This window comes from Sorex araneus, chromosome 5 (assembly GCF_027595985.1).
Source record: "Sorex araneus isolate mSorAra2 chromosome 5, mSorAra2.pri, whole genome shotgun sequence".
Classification (NCBI taxonomy): Eukaryota; Metazoa; Chordata; class Mammalia; order Eulipotyphla; family Soricidae; genus Sorex; species Sorex araneus.
Window position 1 is genome coordinate 208,537,254 of NC_073306.1, and position 13,968 is coordinate 208,551,221.

Here is a 13,968-nt window from a genome sequence, read left to right on the forward strand (position 1 = left end):
CACTCGTGGATTATTATTAACACACTTTTTTATTATTCTTCCTAAGTCATATCATAAGGGCATCCCCATAATTAGAGAAATTTCTTCCTAAAACGTCATTTCATCATCTTTGTAGGTGGGAGTTTAAGCCATTCCCATATAGAAGTCTTTATTTCCTTTCCTTTCCCTTTTTGTTTCTTATTCACCATTTCAGACCCTACCAGATCTTTCAAAATCTCTTGCAAGTGTAATTTAATGGATCAAAAGGTTTTCAATGTAAGTTTAACTATAAGAGAAACAGTTGTGTTTTGGGAATAGTTATTGAATTTTTGTGCTGAGTTAAAATTAGCATTTGGTTTACAGATATATGAAAAGTCTTCTCTAGTTGCACACATAACTTAATGTTTATGTGTTAAATGGATCACCTTTATGAAATGAGATTGGGGACAAAAAGCTTGTGTCTTTCCTAAAGCAGTAATCTGGCTAAAACTCAGCCCCATTGATGTCTGTGTCCCATTCAGCTGCAAAGTTCATATTCAGTATCTCACCTCAGAACCATCCAATCTGAGCTGAGCTCTTTATTATTTTTTTAAGGAGGTCAAGCGTATTTTGCTTCTTTCTCTCTGAGGATGTAGCTTATTTATTTAAACAGGCACAAAATAATGTGTTTTATATTGCTTGTTACAACTAAATGGCTAATGCAATTATCCAAAAATCCTTCAGTAAAAGAAAATTTGTCAAACTTGTTTTATCTCACCATGGTGGAAGTGGTGAGCTACTCACCCCCCCCACCCTCCCACCCCCTCCCACCCCCACTCCAAAAAGACCTCAGAGTTCACCGCCTGAAAACTGGGGGACCTGGAACTACCATTGGGCCATTGACATGGCAGCAACTCTTAGGGTGCAGGCTCAACTGCCGGGCTTTTGCAGGGTGGGTCCGGGCCAGCCCCCCTGAAAGGGAGTTTTATGCAGGCTAGTTTGTCTTAAGAAATTGGCTGTTTTCTTAGGATAAGCTCCTGTCCGGTACTTGATTCTGTCTAGTTGGTTTTAAATCAGTGCCACAGCCTCGTATGGTGTAACTGAAAAAAATAAGAAAACTGTGCCCCCCTCCCCCGCCAAACAAGGGTTTCCTCTCTGTGGCTCACCCCACCGTCTCTGTCCTTCTTTCAGCTCATCCTGCTGCAAGGCCGAGTGGCAAGCCCAGCCTCACGCCGACTCATTCGTTCTCCAAGGTCAGTGAAAGCTGCCGTCCTCCGAGGCCACTTCCTTACACAAATAATCGACTTCTTAAGGTTTTTAACCCAAACGACTTTCTTGCCCTTTTTTTTTTTAAAAAAAAAAAGGTATTTCTTGGACTACTTAAGGACTTGCCTTTTATTGCATGTGTATGTTGCTAGTAGAAACACATTTTAGTGAATGAATAGAGTGTAAAGTTGGCACAAGGGTCCCTGCTTCATTTGGCACACACGGGCTGTTAAGTAATTGTTTAAATAGATAGTTTTAGTGCTGATACTTTTGAATCAGTGTGTGCAAGTGTCTTAGGGACCTGCAGGGGAAAATGCAGTTAGAGGTGGCCTTGCTGCTTTGGCATCAGCCTGGCAGCCGCACAGACTTGCAGATGTCACGTCTTCTCTCCTGTCACAGTAGTGACAGAAGAAACGGGCCCAAAGGAGAGTAGCCCTTGGAAGCTGACACAGAGGGGCAGTCCACAGGGCTGGGGTTGGGCAAGACTGGTACTTTGGTACTGGGTACAAGGAGGTAATGTGTATTTTGAAGAGGAGAAATTGTGCTCTTGACGTATGCTCTTGGGGTCAGAGCAATCATGCAGTGTGGGGGGTTGCTTGCCTTGTATGTGGCGAAGCCAGGTTTGATCCCCAGCATCTCATATGGCTCCCTGAGCCCCTCCAGGAGTGACCCCTGAGCATAGAGCCAGGAGTAAGTCCTGAACAAAGCTGTGTGGCCCAAAAACCAAAGAAATTTACAAAAAAATACTAAATTACCTCAGTTAATTATCTCACTTTTTTTTTAATTACAAAAGCTACTCATGATTGGGTTCCAGTCATAATACAATGTTCCAACACCCATCCCTCCACCAGTGCACATTTCCCACCACCAATGCCCCCAGTTTCTCTCCCGCCACTCCCCCAACCTCACCCTGCCCCCCCACCTCTATGGCAGACACCTTTCTTCTTTCTCTCTCTCTCCTTTTGTGCATTATGGTGTGCAATACAGGTAGCAGGAGGTCATCATGTTTGTGTGTTCAGTATTTTTATCGGAAGGTACAGCTGCGTAGCTTTCTAACTGGTACCTTTAGGGCGTGGATGTGATTGCCGTGGATTCTAGAGGAGCACGGCAGTGAGGGGAGATAACCCACCCCGATTCTGAGCAAGCCTGGAGATTTCAGTCACAAGACCACATACCAGGAGTTTCATCGTATGTGTATCTCAGTGAGGTCTGTCTCAACACAGTGCAGCAGAGATTTTGGATTGTGGGAGCAGGCGGCTGCCAGGGGTTCTGTTTGGGCGGGCACTTGGCTCACCCGGCCTCTTCAGTGTGCCCCGAATTACTCAGTCATGCACAGTCTGAGATTTACTGCAGCTTTTTCTTCATCTCTTTCGAGATTTATTTGTGGGTCTCTGGAACAAGGCCAGTAGAAGAGCTGACGTGGTGGCACCAGAGTTGGTTCCTGGGGGTGACTGCCAGGGCTTCCAGGAGTCTGGGGAGGTGGGGGAGGTAGCCCATCCCGACTCTGAGAGAGCCCGAAGATTTCAGTCACAAAACCCGCACATCTGGATTTTCAGCAGGTTAAAGTCGGTCTCGAGAAGGTGCCGTCCAGCTGGGGACGTGGCGGCAGTTTTGGAATGTCACTTCGAACTTTTTAACAAAAAGTTCATTGCTTTTGCAAGCGATAGGAACTGGTTTACCACATAATAGAATCAGAGAACTTAAGTTGTTTTGATTCATGCAGGTTCCAGAGCTAATACAAGGCTGGACCCAAACAGCTGGCCCACAGGGACACAGCCCAGGAGGGGCGGGGCTGGGCGTGGTGCTCCTGCCCAGCCCCAAGCAATCCCCAGCCCTTTTTTTTTTTTTGACAACTACAGAGTTTGTTTCTCCCAAAAAACTCCTCCCCAGAGGACTAGCAGTGGGATGCTCTGAGAGAGAACGCTCTGTGATGAAGGAGAGAGAAGAAAACGCTAATGTGCCTCTTAGTCTCCAACAAGGATACTTTGTAGACAGGAAAAGACAATGGAATCTTCATGGTTGATGCCTTGAACCCCTGTGCTCTACTCCCGAGCCCTTAAATCCCTCCTGTCCTGGTGGACTGTGCCCCGTTAGAGTGCTCGCTCCACGGTCAGCCCTAGAGTTCTCACTTCCCATCACTGTACCGCTGTGAATCCGTTGTTTATTTGTTTTTTTTTTCTTTTCGGGTCACACCCGGCCATGCTCCTGGCTCATGCACTCAGGAATTACTCCTGGCGGTGCTCGAGGGACCATATGGGATGCCAGGAATCGAACCCAGGTCGGCCACGTGCAAGGCAAACATCCTACCCGCTGTGCCATCACTCTGGCCCACCCCCACTCCCCATTGTTAATTTTTAAGTCAAGATGAGAATTAAGGTTAATTTGAACATCTTTATACCTAGGAATTAATCAGGTCTCTGTTTGGACTCTTAAGTTCATATAATAGCTTCACAAGTACTGAGTGGATTTTTCTTTCTGCCTTAACATCTAAGTGTCATACACCTGTTAAATCTTCCTGAAAGTTCTCTGGACTTATCGATAAGTCTCATAAAATATGCGTCTCAAAAAAAAAGATTTCTGTGCCCTAGTAAGTTCAGGAAACACTGTATGTTGGATTTTTTTTTTTAAGAGTGTAATTTTTTTTTAATTTTCTGTTCGTGTTTTTTGTTTTTTGGGTTTTTTTTTATTAGAGAATCACTGTGAGCTACAGTTACAAGCTTATGAACTTTCATGTTTGCATTTCAGTCCTACAGTGATTGTTTACCCATCCCTCCACCAGTGCCCATTCTCCTCCACCAATGATCCCAGTATCCCTCCCACCACCCCCACCCCATCCCCACCACCCCACCCTGCCTCCTTGACAGGGCATTCCCTTTTGTTGTTTCTCCTTTGGGGTAAGAAACTAAAATTTTATTTGATAAATTTTGTAAGAACCCCTGGAATAAAAATCCTGATTTAGTGCTGTTTGAGCCGGTGTTTCCAGACTGGAAAGTCTCATCTCCTTTGCACACGGCATCGCGCTGCTACTTTCTAGGAGCACTGAGATGAGGGGGGAGACATAGGCGGGGCTTGGTTCTCAGGAGGAGGAGAGTACCCCCTCTCTGCTTTCTAGGAGCACTGAGATGAGGTGGGAGACATAGGCTGGGCTTGGTACCCAGGAGGAGGAGAGCAGGAAGGTAGTGCACACCCTCCCTCACCCTGCACGTTAGTAAACTAGTGAAATAACGCTTCTCTTTGGTTTCCTACTTCAGGTGAACGGGGAAGAGACGCGTGAAGCTGTGTGTCCCCAAGAGAAAAGCTCCAGTCCGCAGGCGGGCGCGGCAGGCTGGACTCGCCCCAAAGGTAGCTTCCCGAGACTCGCCCCTGGGTGCCGCAGTCAGGTGCTCTTTCTCACCGGCCGCACATGTTCGTGGAGCTTTGCCCAGCAGTGCTCAGGGGACCGTAGGACCCGCTGCTGGCTGTCCTCAGGCCTGACACTTCACGCTCATCCCCGTGGTGCCGGGGAGGGAAGACCCCGCATCTGCCAGGGAACTACCCGCCCCCCCCCCACAGAGACTGTAAAGGAAAGACTCTTGTTCAGAGAAACGAAGGGACAATAGAGAAGCACACTGTTATTTCAGTTACTATTACAGAGACGTTCAGTCCAGTCGCTAAGATTTAAGCTTTTTAAAATGATTGGAAAGATAGCACATTTTTTTGTTTCTTCTTTTTTTCTTTTTAAGTCACACCCGGCAATGCACAGGGGTTACTCCTGGCTCTGAACGCAGGAATTACTCCTGGCGGTGCTTGGGGGACCGTATGGGATGCTGGGCATCAAACCGGGGTTGGCCGAATGCAAGGCAAACACCTACCCACTGTGCTATCGCTCCAGCCCCAAGATAGCGTGATTTTAAGAGTTTTCTTATGTTCTGTGAAGGAAGCAACCATTCACAAGCCAATTTAGGAAATTTTTCTTGGGAATGTTGGAGTGCCCTGTTACCCTTATAGCACAGCGGTTAGACGTTCACCTTTCACGCAGCCGACCCGAGTTCGATTCCTCCACCCCTCTCGGAGAGCCCGACTAGCTACCGAGAGTATCGAGCCCACATGGCAGAGCCTGGCAAGCTACCCTTGCATATTGGATATGCCAAAAACAGTAACAATAAGTCTCTCAATGAGAGACATTACTGGTGCCCACTCAAACAAATCGATGAGCAACAGGATGACAGTGACAGTGGCAGTGACATCTGCATTTCTGTCATGAATTGATAGTTTGAGATTGATGTAGGGGAATAAATATGAAATTATTAGTGTTTCATGGACAGTCAGAGGCATTGGTTTGGTTTTTTCGTTAGCAGCAGCTGGATGGTCTTTCCCCATTGCAATCACAGCATTTCAAAGTTCAGACCTTCACTGGACTTGGAAAAGGAGTTTGAAAGAATTTCAGAATTTGAAAGACCGAGCATATTCCATTTGACACGTTGTCACTTACTAGTGTTTTAGACGTTTAACTCCGTGTGAATTACTGTTTCTCCAGAATCTGATATGCAAGAGGACGACATGTATGATGATCCCCAGGAAGCTGAAGTTATCCAGTCTCTGCTCGACGTGGTAGACGAGGAAGCCCAGAATCTCTTAAACCAGAATAACGCAGCAGGACAGGCCTCTGGCGCAGGTAGGCAGACCAGAGGGAATGAGCTCCTGCACACAGGCCTCCAAGGAGAATTCTTTGTCAGTTAAAAATAAAATCTATTAGCATTCTCCATGGTGGTGGGTACCAGTATTTTAGAAGTAAGGAAGAGTTTGATCTCCTCCTCAAGATATCTGCGGGTGGGTTACTTATTAAGATCTCAAATCTATTATCAATATCACAACTGTTGTTGTTTTAAGTCTTTGCCCAAACAGTCCCCTGCCACTGTCACAGCTAACACTAAGCCTTTCTTAAGGTATTTCAATTTTAATAAAGTTTCACCCGAAATTCGATGCTGCTATAGACTGTCATTTCCACCTCCTGCCTTCCTTCGAAATAAACGAAGAAAAAATGTCTGTTGTGTTCAGTTTCAATTCGCCCCATCCTGTTTCTCTCCCAGGTGCCCTGGAGATCAGCAGGAAGTTATCTGAAGAGAAAGCAGAAGGTTCTGACCGTGATGGCTCGCCTCTGCCTGAGGGTCTCCCAGAGGTAAGGGGACGACAACGCTCGGGCCACTGCAGCTCACGGGACTGGTATTTGATCGAGAAGTCGGGATGGCCTGAGGTCACTGCTGGTTTTACTAAAAAATTACATTTAGAGAGCCAGAGAGGGTCCCGGGGTGAGCATGCTTGCTGGCAGGTGGGTGCGCGTCCTCGGGTGGCCTAGATACCCCCACTGCCACAGGCCTCCAGCAGCGCCCTGTTCTCGAACCCCAGCCCCCTTGGCCCAGGACAGCCTGAGTGCCTCTTGGGAGGCCCAGAACAAAGCCACACTTCAGAGGCAAACAGGCTCATTCCGTTAAAGACTCACCCTAACCCCTTACTCAGGCTTCCTCAGAGAGAGAGAGAGAGAGAGAGACAGAGAGAGAGAGAGAGAGAGAGAGATGAAGGGGAGCAGGAGCAGGTGGAGATGGGGGGCCTTGGGCTGGCAGGGCCTGGATCCAGCAGGGAAGGCCACCAGGACAGAGTGAAAACCAGGTCCGGCTTCCTCAAAAGAGAGAGAGGGAGAGAGAGAGAGAGAAATTGAAGAGGACAGAAAGTTTGTTCTCAAAGACAGTGCAAACCGTCTGGAATCCCTAGACGGCACATTCTTAGCAATGGTCAGAGGAAGATTGCTCTGGCAGCAAACTGTCTTGTGAGGCACCATCTCCTGCCTTCCTTTGCAATAAACGAAGCTGCCCCACACTGCTGCCCTTCTCCTCCTCCTCCTCCTCCTCCTCCTCCTCCTCCTCTTCCTCCTCCTCCTCTTCTTCTTCTTCTTCTTCTTCCTCTTCTTCTTCCTCCTCCTCCTTTTCCTCCTCCTCCTCCTCCTCCTCTTCTTCTTCTTCTTCCTCTTCTTCCTCCTCCTCCTCCTCTTCTTCTTCTTCTTCTTCTTCTTCTTCCTCCTCCTCCTCCTCCTCTTCCTTTTCCTCTTCTTCTTCTTCTTCTTCTTTCTTCTTTCTTCCTCCTCCTCCTCCTCTTCCTCTTCCTCTTCTTCTTCTTTCTTCTTCCTCCTCCTCCTCCTCCTCTTCCTCTTCCTCTTCCTCTTCTTGTCTTCTTCTTCTTCTTCTTCTTCTTTTTTTTAGTTTGTATGCCTTGATCTACAAAAATGCTAAAAAAAAATGCATGTCTCAATCTGTATCACTCTTGAGTGGTTTTTGCTTACAGAGCAGTCTCTCCACATGGGGCAGAATCCAGTGGTCCCAATAGCAAGCCCTTCAGGGGGCACAGTGCAGACCCTGGGGATGCCTGAGGCCCTGGGTCACTTCCTGGCACCACACACACACAAAAAAGTGACCCTTCTGTCACCTAGCCCCCGGCACACGGTGACCAAACAAAGCTTATCTAAACCTGTGTCCTACTGGCCGTAATTGCTCTCCCTAATGACAGCAATGACGGTGGTGATGCCGGTCACACTGTACCCCTTAAGACGTCAGCCGTGTGTTCTCCAGTCAGCTTGGACCTCCGCGCGGTCTGGGTTCGAGGGCCAGGAATGACAGTCCCGGGTCCTGGTGGGGAGCAGGTGCTCTGAGAGGGCGGGCAGGGCCGTCACTCGCCCCCGGGCGGCAGGGCGCAGTGTGAGACAGCCCGGGCTGCACGCGGCAGTGCGGGCGGTTCCCAGGTCTGGGCAGGGACCCGGGTGTGAGAGCAGGAGGAACGAGAACTCCTTGGACTTGTCACTGGAACCGTCAACAGAGCTGGGCGTGGGGTGCTCACGTGTCTTTTGAGCAAGAACAAAACCCAAGAAGCCAACGAGTTGTTGAGTTGTCTCAGGCGACTCGGGCCTGGGGGCAGGTCTAGGAGGGACCCCGGGCCTCGCATGTTCTGTTCCTTGGACCCCCCCCACCCTGTTCCTGCATTAGTCTCATTATTGCCGCTTCAGGCCAGCTTCCTCCACTCAGGGCCCGAGCCTGGGGCCTTCTCTCTCCCCGCCCCCACGGAGCAGGGGTACAGCCTGTCCCTCTGCTCCCAGCTTCTGCTCCCCCTCCCTCCGGCTGGGCCCGGGACCCGGCTCAGGTCTCCGCCGAGCCGTCGGGAGAGGCCCCGTGAGACTGCGCTGGGCCCACTGACCTGAAGGTTCCCCCTTCTTGCCCTCTCCCTCCGCCTAAGCCCCTTCATTCTGGGGGCGCCTTGGGAGGTGGCCGCGTCCAGCACAGCAGTGCTCGGGGACAGCCCTGTGGACTGGCCGCGCTCTCCTGAACTTCACCCCCTCTAGGGAGGGAAATGCTGAAGAGTACGGGGAGTCTCTGAATCCGAATTTTTTTTTTTTTTGCTTTTTTTTGGATCACACCCGGCGATGCACAGGGGTTACTCCTGGGTCATGCACTCAGGAATTACCCCTGCCAGTGCTCAGGGGACCATATGGGATGCTGGGAATCGAACCCGGGTCAGTCGCGTGCAAGACAAACGCCCTACCCGCTGTGCTATCGCTCCAGCCCCAGAATCCGCATAGTCATAATAGTGCTCATAAAAGGCTTTGTAGTTTTCAAAGCCGACGACAATCTAGGTATGTCCTTGTACCAGAATCATGATGGTATATAAGAAATACCAATGAAAATGGGTTCATATAAAAAATTTTTTAACCCAGACTAAAATGTCAGAAATAGGTTTAAAAGTAATCAATTAGGAAAAAAATTAATCAATTAGTAAAAATTAATTTAAATAGGTAAGATCTCAGAGGCTTCCTTTAGGTTAGAATTAAATCACCTGCATTCTTTTCCTAGCATAGAACTTGGGCACATGCATTAAATAAATAAGTTATAATTAAGGGTAATTATACATTTTAATTATAATTATATGTTTTAATTATCCATTTACACCCTGTAACTAAAACATCCTACTGAAAACATTTTTTCCTCATTTTGTTTGTTTGGGAGACATACCCAGTAATTCTCAGGGGTTCAAACTTGGGACTCCCACACAAAAGCATGTGCCCTGTCCCTTTGAGCTGTCTTCCAGTCCCAGTATTTTATGGGTTTTTTTTCTTTTAAAAATTTTATTTGGGGGGCTGGAGAGATAGCACAGCGGGGAGGGCATTTGCCTTGCACTCAGCCAACCCGGGTTCGATTCCCAGCATCCCATATGGTCCCCTGAGCACTGCCAGGGGTAATTCCTGAGTGCAGAGCCAGAAATAACCCCTGTGCATCGCTGGATGTGACCCAAAAAGCAAAAAAAAAAAAAAACCAATAAAAAAAATTTATTTGGGGAGGCTGGAGGGATAGTAGAGCAGGTATGGCATCTTCCTTGCATGTGGCTGACCTGGGTTCGATTCCCAGCACCCCATATGGTCCCCCGAGCACTGCCAGGAGTGATTCCTGAGTGCAGAGCCAGGAGTGACCCCTGAGCATCACCGGGTGTGACCCAAAAACAAAACAACACCAACAAAAAAATTTTCATTTTTTCCAAGTACCATGAATTACAAAGTTGTTCGTAGTTGGTGTTTGACACAACATTCCCGCCCCAATCCCGCCAGCAGTGTCAGCTCACTCCAGGGCTCAGGGTCCCTCTCCTACCCCCACCCCGGCCCCAGCCGTCTGACGGGCGCCTGTGCAGTGTGCTTGTTCGTATTTGGGTCTCGCCCTTGCAGTGTCGCCGGCCCAAACGCTGTCATTCCTAACACCTGAGTGCCCACCGCCCCTGCCCCCGGTGCGTCTCATCCGCCTCTTCTCCCCGCCCCCTTCGCTCTTTCTTTCCTTCTGGCATGCAGGGGCTCTGGGTTCAATCCCCGGAGCTGCGTGCCCCCCACCACCAGACAGTGCCCGGAAGCCCCGGCACTGCAGCTCTGCTTGGGAGAGCAAAGAAAAGGTCTTCAGATTGTCGCCTTGCTTTGTTAGTGTCCCTTGTGTCACTGTCACTGTCATCCCGTTGCTCATCGATTTGCTCGAGCGGGCACCAGTAACGTCTCTCATTGAGAGACTTATTGTTACTGTTTTTGGCATATCCAATACGCACGGGTAGCTTGCCAGGCTCTGCTATGCGGGCTCCATACTCTCGGTAGCTTGCCAGGCTCTGCTATGCGGGCTCCATACTCTCCGTAGCTTGCCGGGCTCTCCGAGAGGGACACTGGAATCAAACTCGGGTCTGCCTCGTGAAAGGCAAACGCCCAACCTTTGTGCTATCGCTCTAGAGCAGGTCAAAACTCCTTTGCTGATCAGTCCCTTGTGTAAGGAATAAAAAGTGGGTGAGGGTGAAGAGTATGAAGTCAGCAAGAATTCTCACAAGTTTGTCTTCTGAAGCTCATAGTCTAATGGAGGGGAAGGGAGAGTGACCAGACAGACGCACGAAGGAAAGTCGTGTGCCTTCCTGGTACCAGTGACGAAGTGTAGCAGTGCATACAGGCAGTGTCGGGGAAAAGGAACATTTCAGGCTCTTTCAGTCACGGACCAGTAAGACGTGCTTTCCATTATCTAACACATGAATAAAGTTAATTCTAATTGAAAAAAGGAATCACTGTTATAAAGTCATCACTTTATGATCAAGTTTTCTTTTCCCCGATCATCATCTCTAGTAAGGGAGATATAATAAACTGCAATATTTCCTTGATGGAATTTAAATAAGACTCGCAGCGGGTAGGGTGTTCACCTTGCACGTGGCCGACCTGGGTTCGATTCCTCTGCTCCTCTCAGAGAGCCCGGCAAGCTACCAAGAGTATCCCGCCTGCACGCAGAGCCTGGCAGGCTCCCCGTGGCGTATTCGATATGCCAACAACAGTAACAACAGGTCTCACAGTGGAGACATTACTGGTGCCCACTAGAGCAAATTGATGAGCAATGAGATGACAGTGACAGTCATACAGTGATAGTTTTGACAATGTAAAAAAAGTTTACATTTTTCTTTGTTTTGTATTGATTTCTTTTACTCTAGTCTACCAAAATTAATGGCTGTGAAGAACATAGTGAAGAAAAAGCACAGAGTGAAAGGTAAGAAAATAAATTGTCACGTATTCATAGCAATTCCATTTTTTAGAAGGGCTCTGGACTATCTAGTTTTTGATTATTGTTTTTGCTTTTTAGGTCACACCCAGCAGTGCACAGGGGTTACTCCTGGCTCTGCACTCAGGAACTAACCCTGGCGGTGCTCAGGGGACCATATGGGATGCTGGGAATCAAATCCGGGTCGACCGCGTGCAAGGCAAACGCCCTACCCGCTGTGCTCTCGCTCCAGCCCAGGATTTGATTTTTAAAATTAATTTGGCCCGGAGAGAAGTCTCAGGTTGGAGCACGCATTTACTGAGGTTGACTCCTGGCATCACATGTTTCCCCGGCACCGCCAGGAGTAGCCCCTGAGCACTGAGTCAGGAGCAGCCCCTGAGCACTGCTGGATATGGGTCCAAAACCCAGTGACCAAAATTTTAAAAGTAGATTTGTTTAATTTGTTCTTTTCCAAGAAAAATAGGATTGCTGAGTAAGTCATGGAACTGTGGTTAAATACTAAGATATTTTTTCAGGGTCGGGAGTGGAATTTCCCCCCTGTGCCCAGGGTGCTGGGGGCTGCTCCGGCCACACACGGCACCCTGCTGCTCCCGCCCAGTGCTGGGGGCCCCAGGGCTGCCCCGTCATGCTCCAGGAACCGTGCCTTGTCAGAAATCGAACCCGGAGCCTCTGCGTGCCAGCCCTGCTCAGTCTTTGGGCCATTTTCCTGGCCCTGGATGTTAAGAGTGTTGGATTGTTGTGTCGAGGCTCTAGGGGCTCGAGGATGAGCACTTCTCACCCGAGCAGTAAGGAAATGTGGAGCCGTGAGCACTGCTCCCACAGCGCTGAGCACTCACTTCCCCTGGGGGGTGAGAACCAGCCTCTGCCCTCCCCGTCTCGCGGAGACCTTTACACTCGGGCGCAGAGAACTGGAATCTGTGTGAGGATAAACTGCAGCGGTGTCAGATAATTCTCTACCGGTGTCGCTTACATCGCGCCCAAGAAACTTTAAGAACTGTGGATTTGGGGGCTGGGGTGATAGCACAGCGGGGAGGGTGTTTGCCTTGCATGCCGCCAACCCGGGTTCGATTCCCAGTGCAGAGCCAGGAGTAACCCCTGTGCATCACTGGTGTGACCCAAAAAGCAAAGAAAGAAAGAAAGAAAGAAAGAAAGAAAGAAAGAAAGAAAGAAAGAAAGAAAGAAAGAAAGAAAGAAAGAAAGAAAGAAAGAAAAGAATCGTGGATTTGGGTTTTTTAGGTTAGATCACTTATTGTAACATACCAATCTTCTAGAAAATAAGCAATATGGGGGTCCTCTATTTGGGGAACAAAACTGAAAAAAAAAATCTTACCAATATGTTTTGTTGTCATAGCTTAATTCAGAAGTCAGAAGAAAAGAAGATCAACGGCAATAAAATATCTTGGGATAATGAACTGCCAATAAACACAACCAACCACCAAGATTCTGATAAAGGCAAGGATTCTATTAGCAATTTTATCAAAAACAGTGAATAGGAAAAAAAATAAGTGTTGAAAATTTAAAACATTCAGGATATGTTGGTGTTTTGCCATATACGTATGTTATTGGGTACATAAAATAAATAACAAGCATCAACATTAACTTATATAACCAAACATTGCACATTTATAATATTCTAAATTACAGTTTATATTTTTAGAAGGTTGGAGTAAAAACGCAGAGTAGTATAAAATTGCCTCAAGTGGGAGTATGAAGTTGTAATTTTTGCAGTTCTGAAATAGGAAGTCAGTGGACACGTTTTCTTTATGGCAAAGTAGGTCGAAATGCTCAGAGATGGGGAATCAGCACCTCTGATTTCCAGCCTCATGTTTTGTGTCCCTGTCGCCTGGGGTCACCCATGACTTAGGGGCCCACAGGTGTCAAGGGGCCAAACCCAGGGCCTTGCACACGCCAGGTGTCTGCTCTGCCACTTGAGCCATGCCCCAGCCAGCCGGTGTTCCTTTCCTGTCGCTGATCTTACAACCAACCCACAGGAAAAATTAGGTTCTCTCCAATATTTTCTCTTTTTCACATAAAAAAGTACTATTAAGTAGCACTGCAATGTGGCACTGTCGTCTCGTTGTTCATCAATCTGCTCGAGTGGGCACCAGTACTGTCTCCATTATGAGACTTGTTGTTACTGTTTTTGGCATATCAAATATGCTACAGGGAGCTTGCCAGGCTCTGCCATGCGGGCAGGATACTCTCAGTAGCTTGCCGGGCTCTCCGAGAGGAATGGAAGAATCAAACCTGGGTCAGCCGAGTGCAAGGCAAACGCCGTAACCAACGAAACCAACTGAACTTTTAGCGCTTCCTTAACTGAGGTCTCTGCTTCGTGCCGGGAGCCTCGGGGCTGCCTCTCGCTCGCGCCCACTCCAGCTTGCATTTCTCTCATACGGTACATTTTGTGTCACGGCTGGTCTAACCCGTGCAGAGGCTGATGCTGTTACACGGCTTTACACGCCTCCCGATGCATAACATTATTATTTTCTGCATGGTAACTGCATCAGCAAAGTGCTCCGCTCAACTCGGCGTATTTTCAGTCACTTGTGCAGATTATAGCCAGAAATCTCGTTTCTGCAAGGACCACCGTTGGTTGCTGGGATCGGCATGTTCTGTGGAGCAGGCCCTGAGTCAGACACGTTCCCCCTCTCAGGCGGATTGTCAC

The 13,968-nt window shown here is 48.4% G+C and overlaps 1 protein-coding gene across 7 annotated transcripts in view; it reads left to right on the top strand.

Annotated features, from left to right (window-relative positions):
• The window catches only part of PTPN13 (protein tyrosine phosphatase non-receptor type 13), a 218,711-nt gene that overhangs the window by 188,054 nt on the left and 16,689 nt on the right, over nucleotides 1–13,968 (top strand). For all 7 annotated transcript variants that reach the window (XM_055138852.1, XM_055138853.1, XM_055138856.1 and 4 more), the window contains 6 exons: nucleotides 1,150–1,211; nucleotides 4,476–4,566; nucleotides 5,741–5,878; nucleotides 6,294–6,382; nucleotides 11,236–11,291; nucleotides 12,655–12,755. In XM_055138852.1, coding sequence (XP_054994827.1) covers nucleotides 1,150–1,211; nucleotides 4,476–4,566; nucleotides 5,741–5,878; nucleotides 6,294–6,382; nucleotides 11,236–11,291; nucleotides 12,655–12,755 — 537 coding nt within the window. The remainder of the gene's footprint in view (nucleotides 1–1,149; nucleotides 1,212–4,475; nucleotides 4,567–5,740; nucleotides 5,879–6,293; nucleotides 6,383–11,235; nucleotides 11,292–12,654; nucleotides 12,756–13,968) is intronic.